Raw genomic sequence first — 17,712 nt, forward strand, 5'->3', positions numbered from 1 at the left:
GTGAGGTATGAGCCAGAGTTTATTAAATATGGTAGTCTTTATTTTCTCTGACAGGTAGCAAACTACGAAGGAGAAACACATATAATATTATCACAAGGCTGTAGTTTAACAGAAGGAGATATATGTCCTTTATCACTCCATGCCCTTCCTCTGACTGAAAAGAAGACAGGCTTGATTTGCACTAGTGCAGCACTTGGCATTGAACTTTATTTATCTTGGATGAGAATCATATAATATGGAAAGTAACAGACTCTTCCAATTATTCCTTTCATATAATTAATGGTTCAAATTTCACGTGATCAGAGTTGACTATAAACTCAGTATAATGAACATCTGACACATGGAACTACATAAAATAGATGCTCAAAGTCTCATAAAAATTCATTGTGTTGTGCTACAAACCTTTCCAGTAACAGTCAGTTCTGGTTATCTGTTCCACTCACCCATTTTGTCAGAGGAGGCAGATTTGTTTGCAGCCTACAATGGAGCTCTGCACTGCAGTCACTGTGATGATTCACTATTGATCAGTGACTGTATTTTGCAGACTATAAAAAGGTTACAAAGATCAAAAGATTCTACCCAGAAAAGCATTTTGATCTGAGTAATTTTACTGTCTGCAGCAGAATGCTGGGAGTCTTTGTATACCTGGCTCTATTATTCACACAGTGTTTGATATCATTCAAGTTACTTAAAGTATTCATGCTTTGGCTTTATAATTTTAGAAGTATAAAAAATTACACCTATTGCACAGGAAAAAGCTTTAAGAGGTAGTAAGAAATGGGATGTTTAAGTGAGATCACTTGCATTCCATGTCCTAGCAAATGAGCTGTATTGCTCAGCCACACTAGGTCACACCAACTGACCACCTAATCCTTGTCCCCAAGAGTGACCAGCAGCACAAATGTGGAGAAAAGTGGAAGACTAGGAACCACAGAACAGGATGATGCCCCAGACACCTGGAGACTGATCACTACTGAAATCGTGCATCTTTCTCATCTTCTCTCTTCTCAGACATTCATCAGGTTGAGTATGAAAACTGACAATTAAAACCAAAGGGAAAAATTACACACATAACACTAATGTGTTTAAATAGCAGGCCTCCAGGATTTCCATTCAAACCAAAGTATACGGTCATTAGTGTCAAAAAACACTTTGTAAATTAATTGCCATTAGATAGATTTACATTAATTACTCAAGAGTTTAATTGAAAAAGGGTAATTTGTATATTGCTGCAATCTCCCAAATAGTGGGAAACTTAACAACAACAAAGGCAGTTCACTGTACACAGCAGGACTTTCCTCGTTTATGTTTATAGGAGTGCTTTAGTTTTACAACAGCCTTCACAATGTTCTAGCAAATATCCTAGTAAGAGTTTGTAAAAAAGAAAGGAAGCTTCAAATGTTTCCAGTTTCTCTATAGAAGTTCACTCTGAAATTCCTTCTAATTGCATGTCTTTGGGAAAAAAACCAAAACATGAGAGCACAGAATTTCAGATCAACGAGGATTAACAATAATGTACCACACCGAACAAAAAACAAATCTAATTAATGACTTCATCTAACACAAAATTAACAGCTGACTTCAATTCCCACTATTTGCTTTGTAGGTCCTGAGCACTCGATCTGTGTGGGATGTTTGCCTCCATCCTTCCACTCCCTCTGTCACATTTTGTCTCTTGAAAACTGCAAGGCTAAGGGAAAAACGCAGCAATGTGAGAAAACTATATATAAATGTTTCATCATTACTGATGAATCTGCTGTTCAGCTTTTTAAAATATAATGATGAGAGAATGATGATCATTTTATCCTAACAAATTTTAAGCCAACCAATCATCTGAATTGCTCATTCACCTCTTTTGACAGATAAGTGATGAGTCCTACGTCAGAAGTGAAATCTCTCTCTTAAGCTTCTTCAAATCAACAGGAAGACTGCAAATTCAGCCTTAGTTCTTCTCAAATGCATTGCTGTCCTCAGCATTATCTCTTTAGCTAACACTAGTATTAAATAGCTGTACACCATTTCTTATCATAGGACCAGTCTTTTATTTCTTCCATTAAGGCTGCTGCTGAACAACAGCACACTCTGTGCTCCAGAACATCAACAGCTTCACCAGTATTTCAAGGAAATAATACATTACAAAATTATACAATATAAATTAAGACTTTTAAAAATATTCCCCATGGATTACTGTGGTTCAGAAACTTTACATGAAATCAAACACAAACACAATCTATGTTCACCCAGAGTAAACCAGACATGGACTGGCTCTCACTAAGACTGCTGGCTTGAAATATTCTTTCTTTCCAGAAATCCTCCTCTCACAGAATTCCTGTCATCTCAGGGAAATAAAACAGACATGCTGCACCTGTCACAGAAAAAAAGCAGAATAAGCTGCCCTTTAGGGTGATTCTGTCCTGCAGCCTCCAGACAAAGATTTTTGAGAAACAGACATTGTGCAGCCTTTTATCTTTCTGAAATGAGCGTCATTTTCCAGCCCAAATTCAGGCTTTGCTCCAGGCACTTCAGCTGTTGAAAATTCCTTCAATACTAACAGGCTTCATGCATCCTACCTGGAATGGTTAAGCATTTGTTTCTTTCAAAATGGCCTTTTCCCATTTTCTACTGGTTGTGGGAACAATAATTTTTAAAATTAAAAGTTCATTTAAAAAATATCTAGTCAGCCACACATGGAGAACAATTGTCCTGCCTAACCACAACAGCTTAAGCCATGAAGCATGAGGTCTTCTCCCTCCCTTTTTAGTATGGATAACTGAAAATGCTAACACAAGTCATAAAATTAATCAACCTTTTTTTACTACTTGTTGTATTGTACTCCTATTCCACAATAACTTTCCAAAAGCAATAAGCAAGGGATACAGCACATGATAGTACATTGGTGGCCCTTAAAATCTGTTTTTACTGTTATCATCACTGTGTGTAGCACAGGATACAGTGGATAAATTAATTTGCCTCCTCCTTTCCAAGGCCACAGTTTCAAATCAATTCATTTAAATGGGCATTATATCGAAATACATCATTTTTTCCTGGTGAAAGATGGACAGGTACAAAACAAAACTGAAGACTGTTTACTGCAGAATTACTGTTCAAACATGCACCTCATCTAGAATGTTCTCTATAAGATGTTCCTTCAGTGAAACACTGTGCAGTATCTTTGCTAGAAGACTTAGGTTTACTTTTTTTTCCCTTCCTATATCAGCAATCCGTTTTTTCAAGCAATAATCCGTGTGACTTTGCTAATAGCATTATTTCTAGAGAGATAATATGAATGCATTCATCTGGCTCTACTCAAGGTATTTTGTTCCTAGCATGATGCTCTTAGCATGATTTTGTTCTTAGTTTGCCTGGTGAAACTTGGAGAAAAAGCTGCCTGAAGGTTTAGGTAACAATATACTGTTTATTCTGTAGAATATACAAATTAAGGAACACAGAGACACGTTTAGAATATAAGTGCTACTATTCCAGAAACAGAAAAATCCCCACAGAATAATACAGTTACTGACGCCTTTATGTTAAAATCACATTATTAATATTACAGCAAGGCCTAACAAACCATACTGCAGCACTAACAAACCCTCCCTAGTGCTGGCATCTACACAGAGGAGGTTCTAAGTCAATATTAAGAATTAGTGCTCAATGCCTTCTACTTTTTTTTTTTTTTTTAAACTGCATCTTCCATCTATCAGATTTTAGGAGCATAATTTTTAGACTGTTCATAGCCTATTCTAGAAAGCATCTAAGCAAAACATACCCACAGTCAGCTAAACCTCTCAGTTGTACAGCTGTAGAAAGTGGGTTTGGAGTCTGTGAGGAACATCCCATAGGTGAAGTGTATTTGAAAAGCATTACCTGCAGCTGGCTGTTGGAGGGGTGTACACCTGTCTTTTTGGGCAGTGTCCTCAGGTAGGGAAATGAGTTTTCTGGCAAGCACTGCAGAAATTGGTTGTACCAACAGTGTTGTGAGGTTCAGTCGATTTTGCCTGTAGCTTCCATCTTAAATAACAGAAAGAAAACAGTAATTTAGTAAATTAAAATTAGATTTCTCTCATTCATAAACCAAACACAAAAATGCAAATCTCTATCACACAGCTTAAAATAACTGATTTAGATAAAAAGATGTTGTTTTGTGCTTATGTTACTGAAAAAAAAAAAAAGAGAAAGCTTCTTCAAGAACATGTACATATTATGGTATCTGGGCAATAGTTCCACAAGAAAGAAATTATTAAAAGAATCCAAACAGATATTCGACTGTGAATTACACACAACAAATTAAATTGGTGTGTAGTTAAAGGAATCATTGAAAAATAGAAGTACTGATCAGCAATAACTTTCAAATTCAATAAAAACTGAACAGCTGAAGGAGATCTGGAATAAGAAGGTATTAAACAGACACAATGAGTGGAGAAAGATTTGGATCCAAAAGCATCAGAATACTTGATTTACAGCTGAAACATCTTAAGCAGACATAGTGCAAACCTCTCAATACAGCAGCTTCATGCAAATATTAAAATCTCCCCTTAACTGAAAAAATGTGAGTTTCCATACCCAAGCCTGTCTAACAGTTGATCATGGAAGGGTTTCTGATGAGATAATGCCTGCAGCACCCTCAAAGCCTCACAGTGCACCTGCCCCTGCTCAATCTTGTCCAAACCTTCAACCAGAGATTCAGAATACAAAGCCTCTCCCTGAGACCTCTGTGAAACAAACACCATATTTCCTGTCAACATCGAGTTCTTTACTACCCAAGAGCATCCTTTAAATTCTGAGTGGCTGCAGGCACAAAAGGGAGGGAGCTATCAGCAATCAGCAGCATGTTTCAGATAAATTTCTATAAAACTATTACCAGGACTGTTGTTACTGAACCACAGTATAAAGGAAAAAAAAATTTAGACACATCCTCAATTTCTCTCTTTTTTTTTTTTTTTTTTTGTTCTAGAAACTCGTGAAACTATTTATAGTATACCTTTAATCCTAATGTAAAAACTGACCAAAGCTGTATCATTTCATTATAGAAAAACAAAAGGTGTTGTTCACCTTTAATATTCAGTGATCAGTGCTCAATTTGAAAGATTCAGACAAATATCTAGGTGCAAGTGTTAAGGTGGCTCAAAATATAATTTTTTTTATAAAGCTTTGTCTCATCAAAATTGGTCAGGGTTCAAAATCCCTTAAGGTTGTCACTTTAGTAAACTGACAGCAAAATCAGTTTGGTCAAGCTTTGAGAGTCCGTTTCTGCAATCAAAAAGAATCCTAAAAAGTCCATCAGAGACGTGCAATTGAGACATTATTTTCTTTCCAGTATTTGTCAATCTGCAGACTGTATTACAGGGGCAATGAAGCTCAAAACGTTTCAGATGAGAAAAATCTCTCCTCTCTCCAGTTACTCGTAACTTGAGCTTCATACCTGAATAACGTGTGAAAGATACACTTTCAAGAACAACTTACAGGAGAAACCCCTCCATATTTAAAAATGAATCATTTCACAATACAAGATGGAATTTGAAGTACGGGAGAAAAATGAAAAAAAAATCTATAGAAAGGCAGATTTAAGTTATCTGGGCAGATTTATCTGGAAGAAAAACTTTCTAATAGGAGGAATTCATAAAGACTTGCCCAGGCAGGTGATAAAATTTCTTAAACTGGAATCTTTTTAGAGAAAAGTGTAAGCAAACATCTGTCAGGAATGATGCAGATATGGCTGATGCCCTCCCTGAGGGAAGGTGTGACATTAGATGACCTCTTGACATATTTTCCAGACCTAATTTCTATAAAATTCTCTAGTAACTAAACTTGACTAACTCTTAACAGAGGAAAAAAAAATACAATTGGAGTTTATATTAAAAATGCTTAAAAAAAAAAAAAAAAAAAGTTAGAGTTCTTTCCCTCTGCCAGGCATTTATTAATTGCCACTTGTTAAGGAGGCTGAGGAAAGCAATGTGCATCATGACCAGATTTCAAAAGTGAACCATTCAAGACCAATCTCTCCAGTGCAAATTTAAAAACCTGGAGATTTCCAGGACTTCTAGTTAGAGCCTCATCATCCAGGTTTTAAATACTCATGGGCCTGGTGCTGTAGTGGCAATGAAACAGTGCAGTGCAGCTTCATAAAGAAACCAAGACACTGAAAGGACCTGGGAATTCTTGCTGGCACTTTCTGTGCTGGATGCCAAAGCCTTGGAGCACAGAGCACTCTCAGGATCTGTGGGAACAACAAATGCTTCCAGGATAATTTAAATGTGACATTTTGCCGGTAATGAAATTTAGTTTTATAGCATGAAACTCTTCCAAGAAGCAGAATTGCTTCTTCTCTGCAAGTCTAACAATGTAGCTGTGCCAGGCCTAGAACCACTATTAACTTCAGAAAGTCCCTAGAGAACTTACTGTAAAGCGAGGAGGAAAATACGGTAATCAATTATTAAGTTAATTTTAGGAGCACAAAAAGAGGCAATCTTTAGAAAGTTTCTGCACAGAAAGCAAGGCCTGAATTCCAACTTCTTCAGTGACAGTGTTTTATGTTTTCTTTTTCAATGCAAGCATAAACCTTGAGCACCAGCAGTTTCCACACTGCTCAGATTGGGACACACTCCTGCAACCCAGCATTTCACAGTGCTCCATCACCTAATTTACTGGTACTGACAACATGCTCTGAGACTTCTGAATTTAATAGTAATGTCTGTGCACCATACCCCACTCAGTTCAGAGCAAAAGTACAATTTTATCTTCATTTCAGTGACTTTTTTGAAGACTAATGTCATACTTCTCTAGCCCAAAAATATTGCTTCACCCACAGCTTCCTCAGCATTTCGCAAATAGTCTTTTATTTGCATTTCTCCAAGAAGTTTTGTGTTATATGAATCAATTTTCTAATTTTTTATTAAATTCCACATTCAAAGGAAATTGAACAGAACATTGTATTTCATCATGTGTTTGTTCAAGGCACCTTCTGCCAGGATCAGATAAAACAAGAAGTTAACAACTAAAACTGTCTAAAAAGCTTATGACAGAATTCATCAAAATAATTCCTTCTATGACCTAAAACACCATTTTAATGATGTTGTCCCAAAAATACAGACAAAAAAAAAGTAGTCTGACTGAACACCGAGCCATAATAGTACATACCCACGTCTTTGACTTTCTGCTGCATTAATAATACAGCACTATTAGTTTTGAAATATCTGAAGTGAATGGCTCATTAATTTTTCACCCTAAGCTTAATAGAAATTTGACAAACAGTTTTATGCTGAAAATAGGCACTCCAAGCAGGACTTCACAGCACGTGATGGGAATAAATTAGAGCATAAAAGACAGAATTTTGTCAAATAAGATGGTTCTGTCACTCAGCTGCCTGAAGTGAACAGTGAGTGCAATGCATTCCTGTGAAAGAGGCATTTGTACATTTATCCATTCCCAGTGCATATTCTGCACTGTCCTTTGTCAGCACTTGATCTTGTATTAAGCATGACAAACCCAAAGATGTGTAAACTGACATGTCATAGACATTTATGTTATTTCTGCTTTGAACTTGCACTCAGCTTCCCCCCCACCTTTGCAGGTAATGTTCAACAGCTGTTAGCTCCCACTGGTTGTCCTGCAGCCAGTCACAATGATCTGTTCCTATTTCCCTGAAAAATCAGGTTATCTGTGTTTTTTCTGGCTTTTATCTAATCAAAGATAGAAGCTGAAAGGAGCTGTGCAGCACCTACAACAGGAAGGCTCTGGGTACTGAACTCACACCACAAATGCTGATCACCATAATTTTGCTATGCAGCAGCTACTTGATTAAATCTTCAGCTACAGCAGATTACAATGCTGTCCCCATGTCCACTTTTAAGACAGACTCTTCTAACTCAAAAAAGCAGCCTTCAATTAAGCCTACACATCCCACTTAACCTCTGCTAGAAAATGCACCCACCTGCTATATCTCACAAAGCCACTGACATATTTTTTGCCTTCCTAAATTTTCTCTTTGAACAAAGAAACTCATTCTAGCTGTTATTTCTTGCTGAAAGTGGATATAGCCAGAATATTGACCCAGAAAAGCTGTTGCTGTTCTGCAAGCAGTTATGAACAGGAAATTCTGGGAAAGCACTCTCCAGTTGCTCACCAAAGTCATGTAAAGGTTTCCCTGTATATTAAATCAGAGACCTCTTCCTCTAACAAATATGGTGCTGAACACACCAAGGTGTTTAAAATTGAAGTAAGAATGGATTTTATTAATGGCAAGGAGAAGACCATAACTTCAGACTTTCAAATGTCAGCAAGGAAAAGCAAAAAAATAACTGGCACAGAAAGAGTTGCCAAGAGCAGAACCCGGAGCAGGTGCCCACAGAGCAGAATTGGTAAAAAGCAGTTTCCTGCTATGTCTTTATTCAGTTCTCTATGAATTACCCACTAGAATTGCAATGTGGAACATATGACTGTTTTGAACTGCTTTGCTTCACTAGCCACTGGTAGAAATATGGAGGAAGAGCAAAACATTAACAGCATCCCCCAGAAAGGTCCTTCAGAGCAGCTTTAGAGGCAATGGAGCATGAGATGATGAATCACAACAGCACGGTGTGGCAGCTTGCATTTCAGGATGCATGGCCACAAATGGACAGGAGATGCTTAGAACTATGTAGTGATTGGAGATATGGGTGAGGAAGATGGCTGTGCCTGTGAAAGGTTTATGAACATTTACAGAAAATACAGAACTGAAAGGCAGTGAGCATCACCTAGAAGAGAAAAAAGCTACTGAGAGTTCTCTGAAAGGATCTAAAAAATGTTTTTGATTTTGTCTTAGCATTGCTGATAGTTAAAAATAATTCTTTAAAAACACTTTAAAAAAATCACATTCTCATGATGTTCGGAATTAAAAAGTTTAAAAGAAAACTGAAGATACCATACCACCTGTATTAAACTCCAATAATAATAATAATAATAATAATAATAATAATAGTATATCCACTCAGACAAAAAGAAAACCAGAACCCTGCAGAAATACTGGTTTGCTTTACAGAGTATATTCACTGTGTTCTGTTTACATAACATTTTGCTAACAGAGTGGATGAAAATCTGTGAACGAATTACTCAAGACTGTCTCTTTAAACAGATTTCTGCTGTCCTTAAAAATAAACCTAAATATTCTGCAGTTAATATGGAAAAACCCAAACCCTCCAGAACTTGCTGTCATCTTTTTCTCTCCCTCACAAGGAAATGTGCTTAACCAACATGAAAGACAAAAAAAAAAAAAAAAAAAAAAAAAAAAAAAAAAAAAAAAAAAAAAAATCACTCCTCTCTCTCTCACTGCAAATCACTCTTGTTTTACTGCCTACTTAATATACTTTAAAAATACTGTCACTCTTGTTTCTTTTTAAGATACATAGAATAAAAAGCAACACTTGTATTGTGTAAAAGCAAAACTGCTTTGACACACTGATGCAAAACCATCTCATTAATTTCCCTGCTCCTTTCTGAGCATATTTAATAAAATGGCAAGAATACAAAGAAAACCAAACAGCTTTTCACAATACTCTCACCATTTTGAATTCCCCTTTCCACTTAGCTCGTTGTAGTGGCTGATAATTAAAATGACATAGAAGTGGCCAAAATAGAGCAACATTATGTAACATTTCCACACCAATTGCTAGGAAGCAATTTTTTTCCTTTTTAAGTATCCTACAATTGTGTAACCACTAAGCTGTAAAAAGGAAAGCACATTCCTTCCACGTATTACAAATAGCTAAAACTAATAAAACTAATAAAACAAATAGCTATATTTTTATGTTCTACTAGCAATTGAACGTAACATGGGAGGAAGGACAAGGCAATTCTCAGGTTTTCCTGTGTTAGCAAATGCCTGTCTCACTACTGAACTGAAAGAAACTCTCCACCAACAGACAGCAGGTTTGGCCATGTGACAAAAAATACAACACTGCCCAATATTTTAACAGTGGTGGTGGATATTTAAAAGGCTTGACAGAAGTTTTATGGGTCACAAGACAAAAAAAAAATAAATCTTGATGCTTTAAAAATAAGATTTTAAAAAATCCAATAATCATCAATTTATGTTCCTGCACAACTTATTGTTTGACATCCAAAGTGAATTCAAATCAGCACATTCAATACTTCAGTATTTAATTTTGAATTCTATTTGAGGTATTCTTGATAGGAGAACATCTGCTTAGCACCTTTTACCATCATGAAATTCAAAGCCATAAGTACAACTCACTGTAAGAAATAATCAATGTAGAAATAACCAATGATGAAAAGATTGGAAACACTCAGAACCATCAGCCATGTAAAAAACACAAACAGCTGTAACTATGCTATCCCCATCTTAATTTGGATAATAATTTGGTATCTTTTACTTTCCTAAAACATACAGAGGTATTAATCCAATGGAGTTCAGCAGAACTACTTGAAGCAATTGCTCTGATGTTCCAAATAACTGCACAATCCAAATTATTAAGTACCAGACACATATTTGGACTTTCTTTTTTAAAAAAAAATCTTTATCTTAGGGAAAACCACTTCAGGAATCCTATACCTGCAAGCCTATATGTGAAATGTACCTGATTGTTGCTCTCAAAAAAATGTATTTCCTAGACTATTAGCTATAGGATGTTCTTGAACTGAAATCTGGAGGAAAGCGAGAGTGTGTGCAGGAGGGAACACAAATCAAACTGATGAACTAAGCTTGGCAGAGGTGGCTTTTAAAACTGATCTATTACAGAACATTTTCAATTCAAGTGCCAAGCACATTATGGAATTTGTTATCAGTTCCATCAGAAAAAAAAACTAAAAAAAAAAAAAAAAAATAAATAAATTTAAAAAATCTCCCACTTGATCCAGGCAGCCAAGGCAGAGTATCCTGGAACAGAGTGGGACCATGGAGTCACAGCAGCAAAGAGGGCACACAGCACCTCCTGCATGAATTATGTTTTCTATTATCCACTTCAAGAAACAAAGAACATTAACAGGCTGGTGTTGGAGCTTGCTCCCTCATGAACTAAACCTTGGTGATGGCCACCACAGACAGAACAAACAACAGGTGTGGAAATGAGACACTGATGGAGATTTCCTTTCCTCCAGTGATGATGGAGACTAAATATAATAAAATAAGGGTATTTCTTTATGCAAAATAGGTTTGCAGCTGCCAGAACACACATCAGGTAACATATACCATCCTTGTTCTGATTATGAACAAGCACAGATTCCTGTTCACTCACAATAATGAGATTTATTGTTATTAAAAATAATAAAAGCCCTATAGTGCTCTGCAAGGAATGGAATGGAGATAGAAAATCTGTAAGAAAACACTGAAAGTGACAGGTTTAGGATGACAATTATTTTGTTTATAGCATGTAGTAAACATTGCAATGACTCACAATCACATGCTGTCTGTATATATTTGGAGGACGACATGAAATAAAATTGCATATTGTTATCTGTGGTACAGGATGCTTTTCTTAAAGTAATAAACATTTCTGATGCATTCTTCCAGATTTGTCTGAAACCACTGAAAGCCACATTTTGGCTTCACCACAATTTAACTGTGCCAGCACAGTTGATTCAGGAGACATGTAAGGAACTAGATCAGCACACTTTGAAAATCAGTGCTCTTAAATAAATGAGCAGAGTAAGAGGTTACCTGGGAGGAGGAGATGGAAGGCATTGCAAGAATTCCTCCAGTTCAACCCAAAGCCTTCTATTCCCAAGCCACAATTCCAGGGAATACCCATGTCCTTTAGGACCCAAAGTCATTCCCAGACACGGAACAACACTTAGATATGCACATCAATTCAAAAGCTTCTTACAGATTTTAAAAATCTTTATATTATCATTTTTCTCTATTTTTTTTTAAAGAATTATAGCATACTCCAGGAAGACCACTTAAAAAAATAAAGCCTCTAATATTCTGGCTGGAAATTATAAATAATTAATATGCATCTGCTGTTTTAGCAGTTTAAAGTAACTGCAGTGCTAATTTTACTTGCATGATATTAACGTCAAAAAATTTGTAAAAGAAGATAAATCTACTAATAATATATGTCTAGCAATGCAAAATCTGTTAATATCATTTAGCTTTGTTTTGGTGGAGCATGCAATTGGAACTGCAGTGATGCTAATTTTCACATTAAATTCTGACTATATGTATCAAAGGCATACAAGAAGTTAAAAAAATAATATTCTCTATCGGCTTTTATCTTGTTCTAAAGGGCTTTCACTCAATCAAAAGAAATACTGAGAAGTATCAGTGGTTTTAAAAAGTCAGATTGCAATGGAAGTGTTCCAAGTCCTCAGTTCATCTTTATTAATCTTTCACACTCAAGATCAGATAAAGTAGATAAATGTGGTCATGTACCAGTAATAATTTGATTAAAATTACTGAAGAAAAAGAAATATCCTGGTAAATCAATCTCAAATGACAGTTTTCTGAAATGAAGATACAGGTGTTCTCAAGACCCCTATTAATCCTGCTGATAGTGTAGAGAAAGAGCTATGCTCAGAAATTCCTAAAATTCTGAATCTCTGGAAATCCCTGTAACACATATTGGTTTATTTCCTGGATTACAGAACAGAGACAAACAAACCATAATCTATTTGCAGTGCTCCTCAGAGATATAAACACTGGTATTTAATTTACTTAATAACTTGCTCATGTATTTGCAATGTTTTATTATGTTGATGCTGACTCGTGCTACTGCTGGATTCAGCTTCACAGGCGATTACAAGCACCCAGGAGAACTGGATTTTATTTTGTGCACAACAGCACATTTTCTGTGAATATTCATTCCAAACTCCAAACTGAGTCCTTGGCCCTAAATGATTTCTGAAAGGAGCTTCACATCCTCAAATGAGCTGGTGTAACCTGAGATGAGCATGAAAAATTAATTATTTTGTTCAAATAATAGAGTTGAGGAGCTGGTTAATGTTTAGGTTAAACTCCTGAAATTCAAGGACAATTTGAGTCAGGAAGATCAGAAGCAAAGAAAATTTGTAAGAAAATAAGGCAATGCTTGAAAAAAAAAAATTCCATGTTGAAGAACAGTAGAGTAGCAGCATCATTTCAGAATATTGCATTTCAGGCCACGTTTTAAATTATGAGTCAGTAATAAACATATTCTTACACCTAATTTTAAAAGATGCTACTTAGGATTATTTTTCAAATTAAATAATAACATTTCCACAAACACAGGGGAGATTATTGCAAATTATAACTAGCAAAATTCAGCAGAAAAGTATATTATAATTTCAATTGTTACTTAAAAGTGATTTTAAAAAGTGTTGCCAAGGTTTGTTTCTGAGGGGAAATAGATACTTTTTGTTAGCTTATATTCATATATAAAATAATGCAGGAGAAACCTGTTAGTGGTGTTTGGGATCTCAGGTTTTTAAACAGAGAGTGATCTGCAAAAGACCAAATGTTAGAAGAGAATAAAAATCTTGGTAAGAAAAATAAGAAAATATAATGCTATAACATTGAAAAATGAACATGGAAAACAATAGGAACTTAATGGAACCAAACTAAAATATTGAAAACCAGGCATCATGTTCTAAATTTTTTCTGCTTCTACACGTGTTATTTTGCAGAAATATCACATTTCAGAAACAAAATATTAGCAGGGAAGTCCCACAGATTTTTCCCATTATCTAGGCAGACCCAAAGCATTGTTTATAATGAACACAAATGTGTTACCCTGACTCACCTGAAGTCCCTTCTCCTTTTTAGAGGAATAAAAAGGCCAGACTCTCTACAGCTCCCTCAGAGAACATTCCCTTCCCAGCTCAGGTCTTGCCACAGGATCCCAAGGACACTGAACCATCCTTTGCTCCTTCCCACACTGTTAAATGTGCAGAGCTCACACAGGTCACAGCCACAGCAGGAAATCCATTCCCCCATTTTTTTCCTATTTCTACAAAGAGATTCTTTTGGGTCAGAAGAATCCCAAAGGAGCAGTGGAGAAGAAATGAATGGTTTCATTTTGACCGTTCCCCTGAAGTTTAATGAAATTTAAACGATACCTAGAACAGCATTGAATTTACAAGGACAGAAATGCCTATGCAAATCTTGCTCTTCGTAACAACTGCACCTTAGCTAAACCACTGAACACAACTCTCATTTTCTTTGTTGTTACAGAAGGTGTGCTACTGAAATACAGTACGTACTAGCAAGGAGCTGGCAGTAAATAAATTGTTTTCACAAGCTGAGAACCTGGCTCCTCCTTAACATGGAAGATACATAAATCAAATTATGTGCAAAAACTCTACCAGGGAGTAGACCTGCTTATCCTAAAGGTTTGTATCAAGCACAATGTTCCTTGTTTCATTTATCCATCAATTCATGCAGATATTTGCTGTGGTGGTATCCTGACAACTTCATAAATATGGACAGTTCTAACAAACATCCTCCCTTTCAACAGCTTACTATTAAAATGTATTCTCCTCTGACATCTCCAAGGCCTACATCTGTCTCTGAAGAATGGGACCTCAAGGATTCAAAGATCCACAGCATCTACATCTATCAAGAAGACTCCTGACATGTCTGAATTTAGATGTACAGAAATAGACCTGAATTGTCCAAATATTTGAGACACAATTTGTGTGTGTGCGTGTGTGTGGGTCTGGATGTTATGGTAAAATAATCTCAAACGGGCTTCTGGTTCAATAATTAGTTGGAGACCAGGAGGAATTTCTTCACTGAAAGGGTGGTCAGACACTGGAAGGGGCTGCCCACGGGGTCACCATTCCTGGAGGTGTCCAAGAATTGCCTGGACTGGCCTTCAGTGCCCTGGTTTAGCTGACAAGATCATGGTGAGTGGGCAAAGGTTGGACTCCATGATCCTGGAGGTCTCTTCAAGCCTAACTGGTCCTGTGACTCTGAACTAATGCAGTGATGACAGACCCTACACAGATTTTATGGCCTGCAAGCCATAAATGTGCTCACACACACCCCCCAAGCCTGTGTCACATCAACCAGGGAACCCTCAGCTGCCAGGGATGTGTTTGTGGAGAGCACGGTCTGGGCACATCAATCTCACCTGTCAGCAGAGTTCTGATGTGCTGTTGTATTTACACAAACCTCACCGAGATTGTCTGCAATGAGGAAAGCACAGCATCACCCTCCAACATCACTTAATCATTACTGGAAGGGTCATTCAGCACTTGTGTCTAAACATGTTTGATAATCTAGCCCTCTCTGTTGACTGTGTTCTGATTCTATTTACTGTCACAATTCAGTTCCATGGTTTTTCTTGCCTGAAGTCACTCAAAGACACACAAAGCTGCTGAGCCACCATCACAGCTCTACTGCAGGTAAGAGATGCTCACAACTCCATCATATTGAGAGGTACAAGAAACAGACAGAAACATGGTTCACTGAGAGAAACACAAATAAAAAGAACACATAGTCTGTTGCAACAACACAAGTTAAGGAAGTTATTTTCGTAAAAGGAACGTGTCACAAGTAATCATCACTTCCATTTCATTTCGTCTCCTTCTCAGTACTGGCAGAAATAAATAGATGCCACATTTGTAAATTCAATTGGCACTGTTTTGCTGAAGTGACAGATGATTCATGTTGTGATTGCCTCTACACCATGTAGCACCATTCTTTATTGTCACAGGTACTGTATTTCATGCAAGACTGCAAACTAACATTTGCAGCTTTATAATAAACTATTTCCTGTCAATAGTGCTGTAAGAAAGTTGCAATTTGCCCTCAAGTATCTGTTTTCTGCTCAGAAACAAATATTTAAAGCCACTTAAAGATCAAATATGATTTTCCCATGCAGTCAACACTTCATTCTCAAACCTGTGCACAAGGGCACTTCAGTCAGGGAGACAGAAGTGGCTCTGCAGTGGAGTTGTCCATCACTGCTCATTATAAGGCAAAACATTCAAGTACCTCTGTACACAATATCAGGCTACCAATTTCACTGCCTGCAGTTCAACTGCAGTAAACAAATCTAATATTTAAGTAATAACAGACCAGAGGGCAAAAATACTGTTTTAGACTGTAAGTTGAGCTGATCTTTTCTACTTTGCTTCTACTCCATTTGTGGCTTTTGCACCAAAGAGCAATAATTGCATGGAAAAGGTATTTAATGCTGTGAAACAAGCAAAAATTTACTCCATGAAAAACCATGAGACATTGCTTTGCTACTCTATTTTAATTAAAATTAAATTTTCTTCAATTTCAGCTTAATCTGATTAAGCAATTCAGAGTCCTGTTTATCTCTAAAAATGAACTGAAATTGTGGCTCAGAATGAATCATGGAGAGGGCGCTCAAAAGTTATTCCATTTCTTTCCTGACAGTCACAGTCACCAGTGCTGAGTGAAGCCAGCTGCTGAAAAGATGAAAAATACATTTAAATAAGTAGAAACATTTATGTATAAAGGGCTGATGCTTGCACTGATTTGATAGAAAACATAGAAATGAAGGAAATTACTTCTTAAAAAACCCCAAAAAAACCAGCCCCTTACTTGATTCATTTCTCACAAAAATGCAATCCTACCTATGAGTAGGATTGAAAAAGTGGCACTGACTCTTGGAAAGTGTTAATGGGCTAAGAGAAAACACAGAAAAAGGAAACCTGAAACAATCAATCACCCTAATTATTTAATATATTAATATGAATTTGCAACAGACTATTATTTATCTTCCTAACAGAATGCTGTTGTACATATAATTAGATAGTATTAGACCTGTATTGATGAAACTTCATGCATTTATAAACCTATATAATTTAATGACAAAATTAGATGTTTTTTTCTGTATGCAAATTTGTTTAAATAATAATTTTCCCATCAGAGCTTATTGAGCAGAATAAGGTATAGCTTTAGATTAATTGGTTTAATTATAATTTCTTTTAAATGTATTCAATACTTTCCTGTCTCCTACTCTAAGTAAATATTTCAAATTTTGCTAGTTAACTTCTAGCTTAAGTGTGTTCCCTCTATGAAAGGTGGTGTTTTTCTACCACTGCTTAGAAATGTCCTAAAAAGTGTTGGTTCCCTGTTGGCTACTGAATTATAAAATGAAATTATTTTCTTCTGCTCCTAGAAAGTCACCACAACACAAATCTCCATAAGTAACCACCAATACAACTCAATTACTGTTGTGGGTTTTTTAATCCTTAACTTGAAGTCCTTTATATTGATGAGCTCTTTAGGCTCTGCATGGAGTCACATTTTTTGAGCTGTAAATAAAAATGTGTTCTATGAAGGATACATACCTCATGCCAAGGGTTGATATTATAAAGTCATTCCACTTAGATCAAAAGCTTCTTAAAATCATCTGCAATGTTACTCAGAGGTTTTGGAATAAATTTGTGGGGTTTTTTTTGACAAGTATTGGCCATATTCAGTGTGTGTGTAACTTGCATTAGGAACCTCAGTAGACAAAAGTTCTGCTTCCCCTGAAGTATTTCCAAAGGGAATTCACTGAGACAAAGGAGAAAATGAAATTTATTTAACTCCATACTCAGGGCAGCTCCTGAAGGACATTACTGATGTGGAACAATTCCTGTAAAGTAATAAAGTCTATAGTGCATCTCCCCAACCCATTTCTTAACCATAAACACACTGAGCTACACAGATGGCACCTGTTGCACAACCTGCCAGAAATCTCTCTGTTCCCTGCAGCAGAAATGATTTCTGTTTTTATTATTATATATATTATATATATTATATATTTCTCCTATGGTCAG

General features: G+C 36.3%; 1 protein-coding gene across 3 annotated transcripts in view; it reads right to left on the reverse strand.

The window, feature by feature from the left end:
• Positions 1–17,712, reverse strand: part of NAALADL2 (N-acetylated alpha-linked acidic dipeptidase like 2) — a 406,364-nt gene that overhangs the window by 98,486 nt on the left and 290,166 nt on the right. For all 3 annotated transcript variants that reach the window (XM_088171014.1, XM_088171013.1, XM_014871509.2), the window contains one exon: positions 3,868–4,011. In XM_088171014.1, the coding sequence (XP_088027140.1) occupies positions 3,868–4,011 (144 nt within the window). The remainder of the gene's footprint in view (positions 1–3,867; positions 4,012–17,712) is intronic.

The sequence above is a fragment of the Sturnus vulgaris genome, chromosome 10 (assembly GCF_052056855.1).
Source record: "Sturnus vulgaris isolate bStuVul1 chromosome 10, bStuVul1.hap1, whole genome shotgun sequence".
Classification (NCBI taxonomy): domain Eukaryota; kingdom Metazoa; phylum Chordata; class Aves; order Passeriformes; family Sturnidae; genus Sturnus; species Sturnus vulgaris.